The sequence below is a fragment of the Nipponia nippon genome, unplaced genomic scaffold (assembly GCF_047370975.1).
Source record: "Nipponia nippon isolate SJK-2023a ecotype South Korea unplaced genomic scaffold, ASM4737097v1 scaffold_3, whole genome shotgun sequence".
Classification (NCBI taxonomy): Eukaryota; Metazoa; Chordata; class Aves; order Pelecaniformes; family Threskiornithidae; genus Nipponia; species Nipponia nippon.
This window is the reverse complement of record NW_028262347.1, coordinates 114,435,121-114,455,839: the sequence shown is the minus strand read 5'-3', so window position 1 is coordinate 114,455,839 and position 20,719 is coordinate 114,435,121. Positions and strand designations below refer to the sequence as shown.

Below are 20,719 nucleotides of genomic sequence, written 5' to 3'. Positions count from 1 at the left end.
AGGGTCAGACCAGGGACCTCCAGAGGTTCCTTTCAACCTAAATTATTCAGTTTCTATTTATACAGGTTCTATTTATACCCTCTCAATTTCAGTGGTAACAGTCACGGCCTATGTAGACCAGAGAAGGGAGAATAAAATCTAGATTTATTTTATCAGAAATGGCATCATAGTTTTTTAAAAAAATTGCCATTAACATCAAGTGACATCATTTTGCGGTGTTTTTTTTTTTTTCCACACTGCTGAAAACATTTAGAGGACTATTCACTTGAGCTAATGGTAGCTGAGGGAGGCTAATCCCATCTAAAATTAATGGAGAGGAAAAAAGCTTCTCTAGAGTGGCAAGCATTAGCCACTTTGAATCATCCTCTGGAAAAGCCTATCTCTTTTGACAGACTACAGACAAAACCAGGGAGCTAGTTTGCATAAAGCTAACATTAGCCTATATGAATAACTCCCCCTTTCCCTACGGCTTTACTCCTGCAGCAATCTACACTATTTTTGTTAATATTTAGGGCACCACTAATCAACCAAGCCAGTTTTCCAGCAGACTTGATTCTCTTTGATGCATATTGTTGAAGATGAAAAGTAGTAAGGAATTTGCACATTAAAAGGTGTTTGTCCCAGGCTTTGCAGCGTCTCACTTTCTGCATGATCTTAGATATCCTTTCTGGGTTACCAGCACCTGTGCCAGGGATGGAAAGGTCCTTCCACACAAAGGCCTTGTGAATGCTAACTCTTATTTCTAAGACTTTCCATGTGGTTATGTTTCTAAGCAAGCGATCAGCCATGCACAGAAACATCCACATTTGTAGCTAGGGCTGTGCATGCTATTTGTGTGAAGACCTTAAGCACAGACACCTGTTGGGCATCCTGATAACACATCTTGCACAAGTCTTTGCAAATATGCCTTGTTATCTCTAGGCAAACTGATTAGCATTTGGTGGCAACCAGCATACTGAAAATGAACAAGGAAGGGACATCAAAACTATTCATCTGGCTGTTATTTTATTAGTAGTTTTCCTCCTTTCTTGTCATACAGTCAGTTACTCAGCATTGTTTCAGCAAGAAGAATAATGATGTCAGATTGTATTTTTTTTTTTTAATTTGCCATAAGCCAGTGTACAAACTATGTCATAAACTATGCTTTCCTGGCATGCCCATCAGTCTTTTACACACCTCACTAAGCATAATGTGCTGGGGTAACAATTTAAAATAAAGAATGGAATTAAAAGTGGGAGGAATCTCTAACATTCATTCTTCCCCTAATAAATAACAAAAAAGAAGAAGAAAAAATCAACTAGCAGAGCCCAGTGGCAGCCTGGCAGTCTAGAGAAGAAGATATGTTTCTGGGCCAGGAGTGTGATCAGTGAAACAGAAGGAAAGACTCTGGAGCAGTAATCACTGTGCTCTTTACCACTGACTCACTCATCTTTAGGCAAATCAATATGTCCTTGCTTATCCATCTGTATGAACATCAGCCCTCTGTACCCACTAGAGAATTTGTTCTTTTGCTACTTTGGGATCCTTGGATGCATATTTATAGCTATGGGTAGATCCATTGTTTCCCTGCAAGATTTTATGAGCTCTGCATAACTCCAGTTTTCCTACTTCCATGAAAGAATTACTTTTTTCCTTTCCATCAGAGTTGGACAGTTCACTGGATTAGGAATAAAGAAATGTACTCCATATCACTAGGTCTGCCACTGATCTCTGTGGTGTTGAGCAACTCCCTTCACTTTTCTGTAAATGACTCACCTCTCCCTTCTCTGTCATTTGTTTTGACTGTAATCTCCAACATGTCTCCAGTTTCTTATTATACAGAGTGCCTGTCAACACTAAATTCAATTGGAGCCATAGGTTTTAATATAATGCAAATGATAAACAATAATAATTTATTTTTAAATTTAAAGCTATGCATGTGTGCATGAAAATTCTGACATTTTGTCCTAAATTCTGCTATAATAAGCCTTTTCTGTTCTGTTCTCATTCTAATATGATACACTTTTTAAACAAAACTGCATTTATTTAATGCAGTTATCTAAGCAGTTATGAAGCTTCCCAGTAAATTTACAACACAACAGAAAGCAAGTGCAGGATACCCTGTTACCTGTTACAGAGATTATTTTTTAACAGAGAAGGGAAGTAACCTTAAGGACAACATGCTAAAAGTGGAATGGTAAATTCATCATCCCTTGGAATTGAGATTGGATGTCTTTCCAAATGATATAATCTAGTTCAGCCATCAGTAGTTGGCCTGAATAATTCTCTCTGCTGCTTGAGTTAGTGGTAAAGATTCTGCAGCATCTGTTAGGAAGAGAACAGACTTATGATCCTAGTGGTTCCTTCTGGCTTTAAAATATATATGCCAGGCAGATCCCTTTAAATATCTGCTGGTAAAAATGTGTTTCCTGCACTTTTTTAGCATATGAATTGAATGCACTGGAGACATCATGCTAATACAGTTGCTTGCAAACTACCTCAAATAGGTAGGAAGAAAGCTGAGGGTCATCTCCAGGATGCTTTGATCTGATGAACATACACAAAATAAATTGGTGTGTTACAGCCATACTGAACAAGTCTACATGACTGCAGTGTGTGATTCATCAGCAAAAGCAGCCACAGAGACCTCACTGGTATTTGAATGGGCTGTGAAGCAGGTATACGAAAGCTTTATCACTCTCGTTTGTTTCCATCAGCATTCAGTAAACACTAATTATTGGGTATCCTTAGTGATGGCTTCTGTGTGGCATGATTAATGCATTGCTGCAACTTAAAATGTTCAAAGTCTATGCAGCATCCTATGAACTTTATTGCTTAAAGGGTATTTAAGCATCTTAACACTGGAACCTACAATTAGATCAGAGACCAGGGAAGTAAATGAGTATCAGCCCTGTAGCCCATTTTTTTATCCTGGATCATGAGTCTTATGCTCTATTCTATGAAGGAAGTACTATGCACGATTACAGATTCTTTGTTTATATGAAACATGCTGTTCTATTAAATTTAGTGTTGGAAGAGAAGAGCCTAGTCCGTGGCCCTTCTAAATGAAGAATAGTATGATTCAGGGAATAGCAGCATACCTCCCAGCCTTTGACTGCTGGAAGAAATGGCCTGTGCAGTAATTTCTTTAAATTTAATGTACTTTGTTTGATACTCAAGTAAGCTGCACTGGATGCATGTTGGGAACATGTGTGCATCCAAGTTCCTGTTCATTCTTTCTCACTGTTTCAGATGTTAGTAGCGCCACTGTGGAAACTTCTTTCCCACTGTGATAATTTTTCATCCAGCAGGTAGATCCAAGGGCATAAGGGTCTGAAAGACCATAAAGGACTACTGTATATGCCTATATAAACATGTTTCATCTTAAGTCCTTACCTGATGCACTAACCCCTTCCTTTTCTGCAGAGTTCATAGAAAGCAAAAGGAATGCAAGAGAGACTTAAATTGAAGTAGAACATCACCAAATTGAAGCAATCTACATGATGTCTGTCATATTGCTCTTTGCTTTCCTGATGGTTTTAGATTAGTTCTAAATATGGTCTTTCACAGTAGAATAACATTTGAATAATGACACTATGAACAATGAGAATATCATAGAATACCAGGTTGGAAGGGACCTCAAGGATCATCTGGTCCAACCCTTCTAAGTACGAGCACAGTCTAGACGAGATGGCCTAGCACCCTGTCCAGCTGAGTCTTAAATATGTCCAGTGTAGCGGAGTCAACCACTTCCCTGCAGAGATTATTCCAATGATTGACTGTTCTCATTGTGAAAAATTTTCCTTTTGTGTCCGATTGGAATCTCCCTGGCAGTAACTTGTACCCGTTACCCCTTGTCCTCACCATGTGACTCCTTGTAAAAAGGGAGTCTCCATTTTCTTTGTAGCTGCCCTTTAAGTACTGGTACATGGGGATGAGGTCACCTCTAAGCCTCCTTTTCTCAAGGCTGAACAAACCCAGCTCTCTCAGCCTATCCTCATACGGCAGGCTTCCCAGACCCTTGATCATCTTGGTGGCCCTTCTCTGGACCCCCTCCAGCCTGTCCATATCTTTTTTGTATAACAGGGACCAGAACTGTACACAGTATTCCAGGTGCGGCCTGACAAGTGTCGAGTAGAGTGGGATAATGACTTTATCTTTGCTGGTGATTCCCTTTTTGATGCAACCCAGCATCCTATTGGCCTTCTTGGCCGCAACAGCACACTGTTCACTCATATTGAGCTTCCTGTCCACCAGCACCCCCAGGTCCCTCTCCACGGAGCTGCTCTCTAGCCGGGTGGATCCCAGTCTGAGCTGCACTTCAGGATTATGTTTTCCCAGGTGGAAGACCTTACACTTGTCCTTGTAAAACTTCATAAGGTTCTTGTTAGCCCACTCTTCCAGCCTATCCAGATCTTCCTGCAGGGTGGCTCTCCCTTCCAGAGTGTCTACTTCCCCACTCAATTTGGTGTCATCTGCAAACTTCTTCAGGCTACGCTTGATCCCACCATCCAGATCACTTATGAAGATATGGAATAGTGTTGGGCCCAATATCGATCCCTGGGGGACGCCACTTGTGATGGGCTGCCAGTTTGAAAAAGAGCTATTTACCACCACCCTTTGGGTGCGGCCCATCAGCCAATTCCTCACTCAGTGCACAGACCACTTGTCCACGCCATAACGCATCAATTTGTCCAGGAGGAGGCTGTGGGAAACCGTATTGAAAACCTTGGAGAAGTCCAAGTAGTCAACATCGAGCGCTCACCCCATGTCAACCGAGCAGGTCACTTTATCATAGAAGGCCACCAGATTTGTCAGGTGAATAATGACTGAAACTTTGTAGAAGACTAGAATCTCTTCATATACACCTGGGGTGGTACTAAAGTAGAATTTATCAGCAATAAACTTGTTTGGTATAAATGAATGGGGAGAAGAAGGACTTCCCTGCATTTATTTACATTGTTGTATCTTCAGAAAGACTTGTCTTTATCCAGTTTGAATCTGTTATGTTTATAGTTAAAGCTAAACTGTGCTTTTGGAAGGTTGTATTCTTTGATGAAATTGAGATAAATTAAAAAAAAATAATAGTGAAGATGAGGAAAAAGTGATCTATAAAAATCTTTATATGGTTCATCAGTATGAAATCTGTGGTTTAGGTGCACTAGTGTTTTGGGGATTTTTGTGTGTGAATAAATTCTATTTGAAGGGGTGAAGGTGAAACACAACAAACAGGGTTAGTTTTAATCATCTCATAGAAACACCAGGAAGTGTAAGAGGCAAGAAGTCAGCATATGTGAAAAAACTAGCAGGAGGATTGACCACTGTGAACCGTCTCATGGAATTAGAGGTGAATTTGAATCAAACCCAGTGCTTTTGCAGATGTTCTGAGCTAGTTTTCCAGTTGCGTATGGCTTTCTTAGGTCAATACTGTAGTGCATGTTGAATTACTTTGGTCAGATCTGTGTCCAGGAGGAATGAGTGGAGTTTTCATGGAAGCTAGAAGTGAGAGAAAGAGAGCTTTTTCTTTTGTGAATGTAAGAATATCAAAGTTCGTAAATCCAATCAACAAATAAACTTAGACTCCACGCCATATTCCATTATAACTTGTTTAGGGGAAATTTCTTAAGTAAAATAGTGGGGACTACTAGCTTGTTTAAAGTATTTCCCTCATATCACTTCTAGCGTGCAATTTAAATCCCCTTTTCTTTAGCCAGATTCTGAATTTCCATGTGCATAGTGTTTTTTTGCATGAGATGAAATCAGTGCATAAAATTGAATATCCTCATCAGCATAGGAAGCACGTGGAACTACCACATGATTCAAGATCAGTATGTGAAGAAGTATCAGAACCAAATATTTAATCAGAATATCCGATTAGTTTAAACACTGAATGATGAAACATCATGGGCACTCTGAGTCAGTTATATCTGCAGCAATTTCTGTAGGCATTAAAATGAAGCTGAAGCTATGAGGGACTCCACATGTGACAGAAAGCTTTGGCTGGGAAAACGAATCTTTTGAGAACAGAAGAGATGACGGTAGGTCTTGACTAGCATAATGATCCTTCAAATGGCATTGTATTGTAATTGGTGGGTCATTCAGATTCTTGGTAGTTGATATGTGTAACCTTGCTTTCAAAGTCAGATGTTAAATGAAATGTTTGTCTTCTTGGATGATACATAGATCACTGTAAGTTTTTGGTATGGTGAGTTTGATGAGTATGCAGGTAGCAGTTACGCACTGGCTCTGTGAAGCATAGAGCTTGTTGGAACTGGGGAGGAATGGGAACTGCTCTCTTTAAGACAAGTTTGCATTTACTAGCAACATCTGGTTGATGCCGTGCTTTCTTACCTGTTAGGTTCAACAGGGAAATAATAAATTCAACCGCCTCATAAGAGCCAGGTTTTTGGCTGGGAAAATCTCTGGGAAAATCGAGTGTTTGTAAGGGAAGCAAGTGGACCACAGTACAATTTTATTAATGTGCATGTCCAGGTGCAACGCTTTATGAAACTGTTAACAGCTCATTTTGTTTGTCGTGAAGATATGAGTTTATGTCAGAAGATCTCAACTTCGTAATTCAGTCATACCCAGGTAGACAAGCAGCGTCATGTACGTCATAATCTCATGCCATCAGTGATTACATCAGAATGAATCAAATTTGTCTGATGCCTAGAGAACATTAGGCCCTCAAAGCTCATATTTTAGCTACTTAGTTTGGAGGTTTTAAAATGCATATAGATTAATTAAAAAAAAAAAAAAAACAAAGCCAAATAAGACTGCCGGTAAATTAGAGAGATGAATCCTCAGTTAGTATCATTTGGTTTAGCTCCATAAAAGTGAGTGAAGGTCTGGTGTTTTATAGCACTTGTGACTCTCACACAATCCCTTTAGGAGAGGTGTTTTAAGGATGAGTCTGTATATTACACATTAAAGTTTCTCTGTAGTTTTTCAGTGGAGATATGCAACCTTTATCTGTAAAATAAGATTGTGTTCTTTACAGTATTTGTTTATCAGAGATATTGCTCACTAAGATGTGTCCATTGGAAGAACTATTGAAGGAGCTGATTACCTTCTGCATCCTTTTTTGATAGTCCAGTTATATAAGCTATGTATAAGACATATATATATATATATGATTTATATATATAATATACAAGTTAATACCAACTTTGTTGATATTAATGCTGGTGTTCAAATGTGACAGTATTTCAGTTCTGAGACTTATAAAATCTAAGGCATTGATGAACATTGAGAAGAATGGAATCAATGGTATCTAAATATTTTCTGAGTCCTATGAATTATTGAAAGCTGTTTTTGAAGCCACTGTAATGTGGAAATCTTATGGCAGAACCATTGCTTTGTTTTATCCAACATTTCCAACAATAGTCACCTTGTTCCAGAGGAAAGTACAAAACTCCTGGATTGCTGTGCTGCCTTGTGGATGAAAACCAAAAGTATTAGAAATAATAATGGAAAATAATCTAATTTCCACCATTCTGAATAGTGGAACCTTTTACCAAAGTATCTATTATGGGGAAAACTTGGCCTTACGCTGTTCTGCATTTATAATTTCATTGCATTTATAACAGCTACTGAGAGCCCCAGCAATCTTTATGTTGTGTAAACACATGCTACAAAAGATGATTTCTACTTTAAAGAGCTTAGAAATCTGAGTGAAGGGAAGATGCGTAGGAGGTACAATACAGGGGTGAACCAGGGAAGAGTAAGATAGATCTAGTCAAACGATAGAAGGGGCCAGAGCTCTTTTACAGCTGTGAACTAGCACATGGGTAGATTATGAAACAATACAAATGTTCTATGCAATACAGGACAGAAGGGGAAAGAAAGATGCATGGCAGAATGTATCCAGAACCATGCAAAAATAGAGGGTTTTATGAAGCTAAGACCTTGATAGCTTTCTGTTTTGGAGAGATTTTCCAGAGCTGAAGTAAAGAAAAATGTAAAGTTCTTTTTCCTCTTCCCTAGTACACACTTTCCCTTCTATAAGTGATATTGCAGTCTAGATCAGTTCAGTAAAATAAAATTCCAGTTATTCTTCATGGTACATTTTAGAAAAACATCATTTTTCTCCCTACATTTTCTGGAATTTAGTTATTTTTTATAGTGCAAACTGTCAAACTACAGTAAATAAACCAATCAGGTTTGACTAATTTCTGTTAAATATTTTACTTTCACCAAGAATTTATACATACAGCTTCTTCCTCTCATCAAATGCTTTGTTTTTCTAACTACAAACATTTCTAAAATATTTTATTTTTACTCTGCATTTTCATTGGGTTATAGGAAAGTTATCCTTAGTTTACAAACAATTTTTTTTTTAAATATCTATATATTAAAGAATGTTTTGACTGTCTCAAATTGAAAATGTTACCAATGAATATAGCCCAAAATGCAAAAAAATTACTTAAGTCTAAAATTAGTGCTGGAAAGATCAGGAAATTAGAAGGGAAAGAGAAGATTACATGGCAACTATATCCTGCTGTTACTCAGATATCCCAAAGCGTTTTAAGATGAAGCTTACGCTATCACTATGAAATACATGAGCAGCTCTTATTCTTCTCACACAGGTTGGGAAACAAATAACGCAGAGGGCGAGTAGCATACAAATATTGTTTGGTGTAGCTAAGAAAAGAAGTTCAGGTTTCAGATGTCAGCTTTCACTACTCCAGAAGACACTAGTGTCATGTTGCAAGAAGGCTCTTTCTATAGCTGAGGGATTGTCTTGCAGTTCACAGGGTTTATTTGAATCCTTGCTCAGCCTCAGAAAGTATATGTAACCTTGGTACTGCCTTTCCTTTTCGCTTGCATTTCTGTTTTCCCATCAAAATGAGGTAGGTGGTAGGTGTCTATTTCACAGAATATTAGGATTTTCAAAAGCAAAACAAAGCAAAACCAGACTGTTAATGATTGTTAAGTACTCAGGTCTTACACAGAGAAATAAATATACAAGAGAAGGGGAAGCAAGAAGAGAAGTATTCCCTGGTGAACAAGGGTCAAATCTGAGAGATCAATGCAAGATTTGTACTTCATAACAGTTTTGTCTCAGTGAAAACAGAAATGTCAGATCACTACTTGGCCCTCAGATGGAAACATACATTGAAACTGTAATAGGTTCCTTTTCTATTTGTGGTTGAAAAAAAAGTGTAGCAAAGAACATTATCTAATTTCAGCCTAATAATGAAAATTGTCATCAGACAGCTGTGATTGCCAAAGAAAATAAAACGTCATCTCTGAAGGGACTGCATGCACAAGTCTGTCACAAGAAGTCCCAGGAGAGAGAGAACTTTTATAACAACAAAATATGATGCTGGGTTTAAAAAACATCCATACAAGCACTATAATTGCTAAACGGGGAAAAATAATCCCAGCTGTATCATAACTGATACTTGACAAAAACCTAGCCTCCAAATATTTATTTTTTTCTGGTCCGACAAAATAAACTCAGTCTAAAATGAATGATACTTAGAATAAAATATCTGAAAAAATCTTCACTGCAAAGGATTTTTTTTTTGGGGGGGGGGGGGGTGACACATAAGGTGGGGAATTCCCCCTTTGCCAAAGATACATTTGTGCTGCTGTGAGTCAGTAAAGGCTGAGGTTTGTGCTGAGATAATGGCAAAGGAGGAAAAACCTTCTAAAGCCTGGTTATTAAAGTGTCTCATCAAAGACAATGAGAGCTTTGGGCATGGGTTCCCAGGGAGCTGATTTTTCCCTTTGAGAGTTGTTGCCTTTTCTCACGCACTGTCTCCAGCTCAACTGGGCACTGGCTTCTAATTTGAAAGGCCAGTCTTGACAGTAGAATTGCTATATCCATTTCCTTTGAAACAAACATAAAGTCTTGCATTTCTCCACTTTTTGCCTGAATCATGTGTCTTATTCAGGGCACACACAAAGAGAAAGCAGGGCTCCCTGGGTGCTGTGCAGCATCATGGCTTCTGTTCTGCTGGGGTGCTGTCGGTTGCACCAGGTGAACAGCCCCCCTGAAGAGCTGTGCTGAAAGAGCCAGAGGGAAGCTGTGGCACTGGGGCCGTTCAGCCACCTGGCACTGCAGTGGGACTGCAGGCATGGAGGAGGATGCTACGCAAGCACAGAGAAAGCTTTTGCAGGCTGTAATTAATTCATTCTGGATATGGTTACTATCACCAGCAAATTCAGAGAGGGGATAACCTGCCGAAAGTTGTGCTCAGGGCAGCTAGAGAGGGAGTAGGGTGAGAGATGCAAAAGAGGGAAAACAAGATTTACTGTGATTATTTCAGCCATCTGAACATCAGTGTTCCTGGAAATCTTACATCCTATATATCCCTGGTCTGGAAACGCAATGGTGTTTGCTGAGTTGTTTGGATTGCTCCCTGTTCTTAATTAAAGGATGATCTGAACTTTATTAAAACTTAAATTACTGTATGTCAAAGACATATTACTTGGCACGGAAGAAACTGCTTTGCCATGAAAGGGAAAACATTGACATTGGAGAGATAGATTGACAGCGGCTTCTTGTTATTATGTTTTTGGTTTTGCTGCAGTTAAAAAAGCAGGTCTAGAAATGGATTTTGAATGTGAAGGGAGAAAAATACCTCCTGTAATGGTAAAGTTCTTGGTTAGGCAACCTCAAAGCATGTTACAAAAGTCATTGTTAAATCTTCCAAAATATTTTCTTTAATTATCAAAAATGAAAGATTTCCTTAGTAATAGTTAGGGTCTCCTAAAGTTTTAAATAAAAATGTATCTAGAATCATCTTCTTAAGGAAAAATAACAGACTCACCACTGAAATTTTAAAAGTGATGCATTTCTATCCACAAAGCTAAACTGTTTTTCCTTTTCTTACCCTTGTTATCTTCTATCCCCTCCACCTTCTTCCCTCTCTCTTCTTTGGCAGTGTTCAAGGTAAAGGGAGATAAGAAAAAGAGGTGAATTTTTAGCTTTCATAGTTTAAAGTAGATTTCAACATATGCTAGACTACTGTTTATCAAAAAGTTGATGTAATTAGTTTCTCCCTGTCCTTCCAAGGTTTTACAGTAGGCAAGCTGAGGGATATAGGGATTTGCCTTGGGAATGTAATGCAGAATAGGAAGCAGATCTCAAGGTTTCTTACATCCCAGTCTCATAATTCTTAATATACATTCAAATCATATTTCTGATCAACCCAAAGCTTTAAAATCAGCTTCTTTCCTTCTCAGTCATTCTCACAGGCATCCATCTTTCTCTTCCCTGCCAATCCACTGCCACTACTTGTTCCAAAAAAAATTTGTCAAGGTTTGCACATAAAGATTCAGATTGTTTGCATTTTATGCAAGATCCCTAAACTGATGTTATGAAAAGGCAGATCACGGTTCAGAAAAGGGGTCCAACATCTTCCTTGCCAGAAAAGGGGACTGACCAAGTCTATCAAGCAACAGAAGGAGGGGAAATGGGATGAATCTGCAAGAAAAGTATAGGGCTGACTGCCTCTCAACGCTTCCATATGAGAAATTTGAAGTTAAATAAAGCAAAAGAAAGACAGAACCCACGTGATCCTTCCCTCTATGATCCTTCTGAGAATTACCTGATGGCAGCATTTACAGAGAGCAGCTGTTTGTAAGTGCTCTGTAACAGTAACATTTGTATATCATTCCACAAAGACATGTCAAAGTATTTATAATACCTGTAACATGCCTTTTTGCTGACCTTTCTCAGTCTGGTTTGGTATTTATCATGGAAAGATTTTCTGAAATGATTGATGTATTTGGATATTGTTTGTGTAACCAGACTAGGAGAAGTTGTCATGTTGTTTGCAGGAGAAGGACAGGAGCAAAGGGAGAGTCGCGGGTTTTCATGGTACAAGTAACTTGTGCTATTTAAACTCATTCAGTCCTGCAAGAGAAGTCTGGACGTGTTAGAGCACTTTTTTGGTGCCAAATTGGACAAGGTCTCTAGGGATGGCTACTGGTAACTGGAAAGAGAATGACCTTCTAACATAACATCAAGGAAGGCAACTGTGTATATCTGTTGTCAGACTAGGCTAGAATATCAGGCTGCTGTCTTATGCTGTACATTTGCTGTCCACCACAAATTTAAAAAAGTAAAAGGCAGCCTTCCTGCACTGCATGATTTTATTACCTGGCAGTGCCACAAAGAGCTAGATGGTGAGTTTTCAGTCATGGCAAGTTGTTGGGTGTAGCCATACAGCGATTCCTCAGGTAATACTAGTTGTGTCCCATGTCACACAGCTCAGTATTGCCTCTGCCAATAAAAGGCACTGCAGACACTTCTCAGCTGCCCCAGGTGTGTCCCTTTGAGACTGGAGGAAGCAAAAGTCCAAGTCGCTATCTCAGAACTGGTACAGATTTCTTCAGAGTAATTTCTCTATTATCTCTGTGTTTTACTGTGATTCATGACTGTTTCTTTTTGTCCCCAGTTATTCAGTTCAGTGGAGTTTGGCAGAAGATGGCTGCTGCTTCATGAGGGAGTTGCACCAAACAGGTTCTACTGGTAAGAGCAAAAACCTCTTCCTCGTTTCCTAGACACAGCTTCCCCATAAGTACAGAGATGTTGAAATGGGGGCTTGAAGGCAATGCGGCTGAATGCAATCTTCACTGCTGATTTGTTGAGATTAATTTAGAACTGGTATGAAAGAGGCATTATTCCTCCTGTTATGTGTTTATACAGCACTTGAAAATGGGGTCTTTGACCTAAGGGTGACGCACAACTGAAATATACTGAATAAGTCTGAAGAAAGTGTTGATTTGGGAGGGGAAAGTTCTGCAATTTCCTGTGAACATTTTGAGTTCGAACTCAACTCTGTTCAGCATACGCTTGTTTGCTTTTGCACCAAATACAAAGAAGAGACCAATCTGGTCCTGCTACCAGTGAGGGCCAAAGACTGAAGTCTTGGAGTCTTTGAGGACAGTAGCACTTCTGCCACAGGTAACAGTGGACATCCTCCGGTGACTGGTGTTGTGCTTTTAACTGCTGTTAGGTCTACTTCAGTCCTTGAAAGTTAGCAAGTTAATGACTATTTGAAGTAGGCACACACAGTTCTTTATTATGAGCTTAAATCACTCTGCAATATTGCTTCTAAGCAGCTGTGCAAGATTTCCAGTCAGATTTCAAGCTGTATGAATCAGCCATGTGTAAGTTCCTCTTGCTGAATCTTTGAATGTCAGTTGGTTACAGCAATGGCAAAATGTTTGCAAGTTTGATGCCAAAGTTATCTTAAAGAAGTATCATAACTCTTTGTCACTGATGCAAGTTTAACTCTGCTGCATTAACTTATGCTATATAATTTGTATCTAAATTCACTTAGGGTCATAGCCTACATGGTTATGATAGAATCCGAGCATCTCACAAATTTTAATATATGGGTGTCTGTAATGGGTGATTTGACTTCAGATTCAAACAATTGTAGTGGCCACAACCACTGAAAAATAACCCCTGGATGTAGTTCCAAACTTTACTCTGCAGTTTTTCACTACTTGCAAATTTCTTTGTATTTTGAGTCTCATCTCCTTCAGTTTTAGTCATCATAGATTTACCCAGAGATTCTGGTGTACTGATTCTCTTCTCATGATTCTGACTGCAGGCAGATCTCTTTGCATTTGCTTTCCATAGCAATGATTTGCATACCCAGTGTAAAGCTCTGTAACCATGCTTGCATTAAAATACTTATCTGAAACACCTCCATGCTGTCATGTAATAGCAATTTGTGTAACTTCGACTTATGTGGAAAAGGAAGCTGAGGAACAAAGGAGACACTGGACTGTTTTCCTGCAAATATGGTTGTCATAGCCTAAATCAAAGATAAGTTTAATTTTTTATAGTTCAGCTTACTCCTCCTTTTGCTTACACTGGTGTAAATCTGCATGACTTCTCATCACCTCTTTATGGAGGCAGTAGTTCACCTGTGAGCGGAAGTTGGCTCATGTCCTGTGAATCTGGCCTTTAAAAGAGAAGCTTTTGATAAAATAGTCATCTTGAAATCAGGAGGAGCTGAACCAGATGATTAAAATGACAACCCCATGATAGCTTCTAAACTATAAGTTTGTGCCAAAACAACAGGTTTTGAACATATCAAGATTCAGGAGTTGTTCAGTCAAATATTTTCTTTTAATTTATGAAAGAAATAAGAGCTCTGGGTCAAATTTACTTTGAAAGTTGAATTTATGTTTGGTCTGCAAAGGATATACCAGAGATTTTGTTTGCTGCTCCTGCTTTTTAATCCTTCTTAGAACCTGTGTTAGCTGAAGCTTTTGCAAACTAAATTCCATTTTTAACTTAAACTTCGTTTTGTGTGAATGTCTGTATGGACACGCACATATATATTTATATCACTCCTATTTCTTTCCTACAGGACTCCTAGCAGGGTTTCAAAATGTCAGATGCAAACACACAGCCCCACACATCTCTTGTTTTTTCTGGGCTAATAAAAGCAGAAAGTCCTAGAAATCAGGGGACGCAGTCTTTGAGACATCCAATAAAACTGAACTCACTGAAGAGGGTCAGAGAGCTGGAAAGAATGCCCCTGTTCCTGGATCCCTGTGTCCTGTACTGCACTCCAAACTTTTTGAAGTTTCCCATCATTACTTACAGTAGTAGTTTATTGTGAATTGAGCTGATGGATGCCTGCAATAAGAATAATGATGAAAATGGTCATTTTCACTTTCCATGGAGTTCAAACTTTGAAGGCCTCTTAGAACCTAACAAATAAGAGAACTCAGGCTTGGAGCTTCAAAGGCAAAGAGTAAGTTGAAAAGATGTTCCAACCACCCATCTAATTCCCTACAGCCATAAACAAAACTTGAAACTGCAAGCCTGTATTTTCACCTTGAACAAAATGTCCCTTGCATAATATACCTCAGTGTAAGCTAGATTGTACTTCTGCTATCAAAAGTAAAAATAATACAACTTGTGGAGGCAATGCTGCATCTCATTCTGGCTTATTTATTACGATCATCATCACCTTGGAAAAAAATACTGTTAGCTGCAATTATATGGACACTGTCTGTCCTCAAAACCATCCACAGTAGAAAACAGAGCTGTGTACGTGTAATTGAGAACATGTACACCGCAGGGAGCAGCACTGGGCTTTTCTATGCATTTCCATTTCTGTGCAGCCAGGTACTGAGGACAAAATAGACACTGAAGTGCTGAATCAGAAGGGCGGCCCTTTGCACTCAGAGCATGGCCACTGCTGACTCCCCACGCAAGAAAGCGAAGGGGAACTAGGTCATAAGACGGTGCAGATGTACAGTTGAAATCCAAACTTCTACAGCAATATCTCTATAGCCAGTGCTGATGTACAAGTTGGGTAGAGCCTTGCTCAGTGCCCTGTGGTTTGTTTGGGTTTTTTTAAAAATTAATTATTGTACATTTTGGCTTGGAAATATGCAGAGTCTAATCACCCTGAAAAGTTAGAAGACTGACTTCCAGTTATTCTTACAAACAGAAATGAATAGTGAACGAAAATGTCCTGAAGTCACAACTTCTTAAGGAAAACACTGTGGGGATACTGTCTCCTATTCCTGGTTCTTTCTCTAAATCAAATGGTTTTGAAGAGATCAGCCAGAACACAGCTCTATTGTGCAGAGAATGAGGGGTATAATATCTGTGGAGAATGCAGACTATATTCTGATATCTAAGGAAGGCTGAGGAGTTGCTTTAACATAGACTGCTTCCAGGACTATCTAAACTAGGACTTTTCTAAGATCAGGAAGACACAAAGCAAAGCCTTTGGCATCAGCCTTTGTGAGGCTGCATTTACTTAACGCTGCTTCTTTTGACAGGGAACGAACATCTGGAATACTTTAAAAACTTTTAAATGCATTTGAATGGTTGATCATAGTAAAGATACATTTTCATGATTGTTCACTGATATTTTAATTGCCATTTTTCTCTGTCATGTGGTCTTGTAAATGTTTTGTGGGTCACTAATTCTTGTGAATAAACACCACTGAGCTTGCTAGTTTTAGTCTTGAGAAGGCTATGCCTGTAAATGCTGTCAGAGAAACTGTAGTGTCTTTTACAGCTGCATTTCTTATATCTGTTTCCAAGAGAATTCTCTTTTTTATTTGCTTATTTTTGGCTGCTCTGTGAAACACCCCCTCCTACCACCACCCCGGAGAAATTTAAACCCCTGAAGAACAACATTAAAGCAATCTGGTGATGCCTGCTGCATAACTCTGAGAAAATACTCTGTGTAGAGGCAACTTAGCTCCTTGTAGCTCATATATATTTTGTATTCTTGTATCCTCTGTTTCATTAAGAGGAGTTATTAACCTCAAAATAGAATCTTTGTTTATTCAGAGCTCCTCTGTTCCCCCTTTTCATTCTTCCAGCTGCAGCTCTAAGTGATGCCCTGACATCCACACTTGTGATGAAAGAGATTGTACTGTCACTCTGTGGAGGAAAATATCAGATGGAAGATGAGCAGATAAACTCAAACCTTTAAAATGACAGGTGACTGGAGTTTTCTTATTTAAAAAACCAAACCAAACAAACAAACAAAAAACCCAAAACAACCAAAAACCAAAACAAAAGGAGGAAAAGGGATCTGTAATTCTCTACCTTATTAAAAGGTTTTAAGGATGCATTTGTGCTCGGCAGGCTTTAGAGATGGGGTACTGTAAAACTGACACCTCTAATAATTGCTATAACTCGTGTAGCTTATCACATATCTGTTTGCATAATCTAGGTATATGAAAGTGGTATACTGAGGAAAGTGTAATCCACTCAGATAGTCAACCATATGTTTTGTGTCTGATGGAAACATAAAAGAATCCACACTGCATACAACCCCAAGGCACTGCAGTTCTGCACTGTATCAACAATTTTCATGGTTTTTATTATTTCTCTGGCAGGTTCTTGAGATTTTGCTGTTAAATGTACTGTGACAGAAAAATGCAGGAAAGTTATCAAGGTGCTTAGTAATTGTGGAACTGTGCTTTATGAAACTACCATAATTACTGGGAAGGAGTATTCTAATCAATATTAGTTCAGCAGGGTAATTCATAAACAGAAAGTTAATATACATGGCTTATTGCTGGTAGCATGGTCTTTACTAATGTAGTTGGCACCAGGGGAAGAGAATGCAGTAGGTGCTAGCTAGAAGAGCTGGATAAATGCTTTATCGGAATACTTCTGCGTTTATTTTTGTGATACTTGGTGATTTTCAGCGTACATTCTTATGGTGGAATTTTGCTGGCAAAGACGCTAGTTTGTAGTGAATACAAATGTGAACACAATTGGCAAATCACTCATATTGGGAATTACTTTACTTTTTTTTCTTGATTTTTTTAGAGTCGTCCAGTCATCTAGTCAAAGTTCAATAGGGATACCTTGTGACTTGCAAATCCAAACATTCATGACCAGTAGTTGCAAAAAAAAAATAGTCAAAGTGCATGTAGTTCAATATGGCCAAATATATATATGCAGAAATTGCTCATTAAAAGCTATATTTTTATTCTGGTCCTCAGATCAAGTCATGCCTTCAACCAGAAATTATTTTCTGAAAGTCAGTAAGTCAAGGTATCACAATTAGAGCTGGCCCTAAAAAAATAAAAATAAAAGGTTAAAAAGCTCATTAAAATGTCTGTAAAATGTAATGGGTTTTTTAATCAAAATGAGATATCATCTGAAAAGATTCTCAGCTAATTCTAATCATAACTTAACCTTGAAAAACTTAGGAGGGAAAAAAAGAAATAAAGCCAAATAATAAAAGTGTCTTAAAAACTAGCATAAAATGAACAATAGAAAATCCCAGCTAGTAAATTATATCATGAAGTTATAATCATTAACTGTGTCAGTGCTATTCTTTTCTTTTTTTTTTTTTTTTAACTTTTTTGGGTATTGCACCCAGACAAGCAAGTTGGAGAAATACAAAAGAAATACCACTCCATACTTAAAGAACATCAGAGTGCTTTAATGATGAGAAGGCTGGAGCACCTCTCCTATGAAAGACTGAGCCAGTTGAGGTTGTTCAGCCTGGAGAAGAGAAGGCTCCAGGAAGACATTATTGCCGCCTTTCAATACTTAAAGAAGGCTTACAAGAAAAATGGAGAGACTCTCCTGGTGCAGGGACTGTAGTCATAGGACAGGGGGCAACAGTTTTAAACTCAAAGAGGGTAGTTTTACATTAGGTGTAAGGAAGAAATTCTTTACTATGAGGGTGGTGAAACACTTGCCCAGATAAGTTGTGAATGCCCCATCCCTGGAAGTGTTCAAGATCAGGATGGATGGAGCTTTTAACAACCAGATGTAGTGAAAGATGTCTCTGCCCATGGCAGGGGGTCGGACTAGATTATCTCTAAAGGCCCATTGCAACCCAAACCATTCTATGATTCTACGATGACTGTCTTAATTAGACAAAAAATACAGCTCAGGGCTTTCATGCACTACATCAGTGTAACAGGCTGATTAGAAGTAAAAACATGTCACAGTACACCTGATTTACAGTAGGGTCATGTGTCCATGATGTTAACGATTCCCTGAAGAAATTACAAGAGATATGTCAGTTTGGTAAGAGGTGTTGCTATGTCTCCACTCTGTCTTGTTCTTTTCTGAGTATGAGAAGGAGAAGAAAATGGATGCAAACATTATAAAAAAGCAGCCAACCATCCTTTCCCCTCAAACAATACAAAGATATGCACACACACTGAAAGCGAGAAAAAGATAAACTGGTAAGCAGCTGGGAGGACAGATGAGTAGATAGGGCTATAATTGTGTTTCTTTTATGAGCAATGGCAAAGAAAGTTAATCTTCAGAGTAGAATTATAGAGTATATATCTTTTCTTTTCCAGAGGAGGCTAGAGACTATATTTTAAAAGCTCTGACTGTGTTCGTTGGAGCAGCTGAAAGAGCTGAAAATCAAGGGGAAAAAGTGTCAAAGCCCTGTTAAAAACTTCATTATATTCAAGCAGTTGAAGCAACCTGGGCGAACTGTCCCAGGGTTCTTGTCAGATCTTGGCTTGGTGAGATTTGCACGCCCACCCAGGTGGGCTGAGGCAATTTAAATGGCATGAGATCTGGGCTGTTTACAAATGATGCTGGGTATTGCTGAACAAGACCTTTTAATCACTACAGGGCAACTGCTGGATGCTGACGAGGAAGATGCCAATCAAAGGGCATTGTGACAGCCTGTCCAGAATATCATCTGCTTGATCTAACACACAAGCCATATCTGATGAGTTGAAGTGTACTAGAAATTGAATTAAAAATACATGTATTTCATAGCTTAAATATGGTGGAGATGGGCACATGCCACAGGGGCACATCACAGAGGGACCCATGACAGTTTTCAGGAGATCTGAATTAAGCAACTCACTGTTGGAGAATAGCAAGAGTAGTGAATTTTGCTTAAGTTCTTATTTCTTTTTTTTTTTTTTTTTTCTGAATTGAATACCACACATTTGCTTCCACTTGAAGTTTGGCTTTGGGAGAAAGTCAGACTGAAGGTCCAAGCCTCTATAACACAGGCTGCTATTACCTTGCTAATATTTTTAGGCAGCTTCATGGCTGCCAGCCTAAAGATACAGATGAGCTGCAGGCAAGCAACACTGCCAGGGACCACAGTGAAGAGCAAATCTGCAACCGTGCCTTTCCTTGGCCCTTACCATGCTGCTGCTGCTAACGTTACTGATGGTGAGTAACACACATTAAAGCACTTTGTCACCATTCAGTGCCCCTGACATTTACCATTTTCTCACCAGAAAGGTCAGTGTTACACCCTGCCCAGCCAGAGGGCAAGGGAGCATACTCTCAGTTGGCAGTGTTCACTAAAGATCCCACTGGCTTTTCAGTGGATTTAGTGAAAACCTCTGCTTACAGTCCTCAGACGGCTAGACCCTGATGTAGCTCTATCTTTTTGGTACAAATGAAGGCTGAAATCTCTCCGATTTATCTTGGGAATTAGGATTTTATTCCTGTCTGGCTTCCAGAGATACAAACTTGCCAGCCCCATGTGGGTCAGCAGGGACAGAAAAAAAACATGCAGCATCCTCCTTCTGTTGCTGTTAAAAGCTCATTTAGAATCTTTGGGTTTAAGATAAGTTTTAGTTCTTAAGAAACTGAGATCCAAAATACAAATCTTTCTTCCCTGGACAAGGCTGAGAAAATTGCCCAAAGTCACACAGCAGAGGTTGATAGTCCTCTGGTCCTCTGAGTCTATAATAACCAGATCCTCTGGTCCCAGAAGTCTCTTGATAGAACTTGTTACTCATACTCAAATCAAGATTTGTCAGAGCAAAATATAACTCCTCAGTCCCAAATCCCTAGTTTGGCAGAGTTCCACGATGTGAGAGAAAAAGTGTTCTCAACGCTATATGAATATCATGGCAACTCTGAAGACGGGGGTAAAATAGTAACTTGAATGTTCTCCTAAAAGTCATAACTGAATAGAATCTTGACCATTTACCTGACTCTGTCCCCTTCCTCCCCTTAGAGTCTTGTCCTCCAGTTGTGAATAGGGAGAGGAGGCATATTGAGCTTAATAAGCCTTTTGGGACTGAGAGGCCCCAGTCTGATTGATGCATAGGTTGGTGTGTTTTGGTTTTCCCAATTCAGCTGATTTGTCTTTAAAAGTCATCCAGAGAAGCTTTGTAAATGAGTACAGAATCCCATGAGCTTCAACTTCTCTCCCATCATCCACTTCCCCCCATTAAAGATCTGCAGAAGTAGGCAGGCATCCATATACCAGGTTCAAAATCTTGTTTTGGGGGTTACTCCATAGCAGAAGCCTGCAGTGCTACACAG

The 20,719-nt window shown here is 39.0% G+C and overlaps 1 protein-coding gene across 1 annotated transcript in view; it reads left to right on the top strand.

Annotated features, from left to right (window-relative positions):
- The window catches only part of SORCS1 (sortilin related VPS10 domain containing receptor 1), a 309,525-nt gene that overhangs the window by 192,357 nt on the left and 96,449 nt on the right, over window positions 1-20,719 (top strand). Inside the window, exon 5 of the mRNA XM_087766088.1 lies at window positions 12,393-12,466. Coding sequence (XP_087622214.1) covers window positions 12,393-12,466 — 74 coding nt within the window. The remainder of the gene's footprint in view (window positions 1-12,392; window positions 12,467-20,719) is intronic.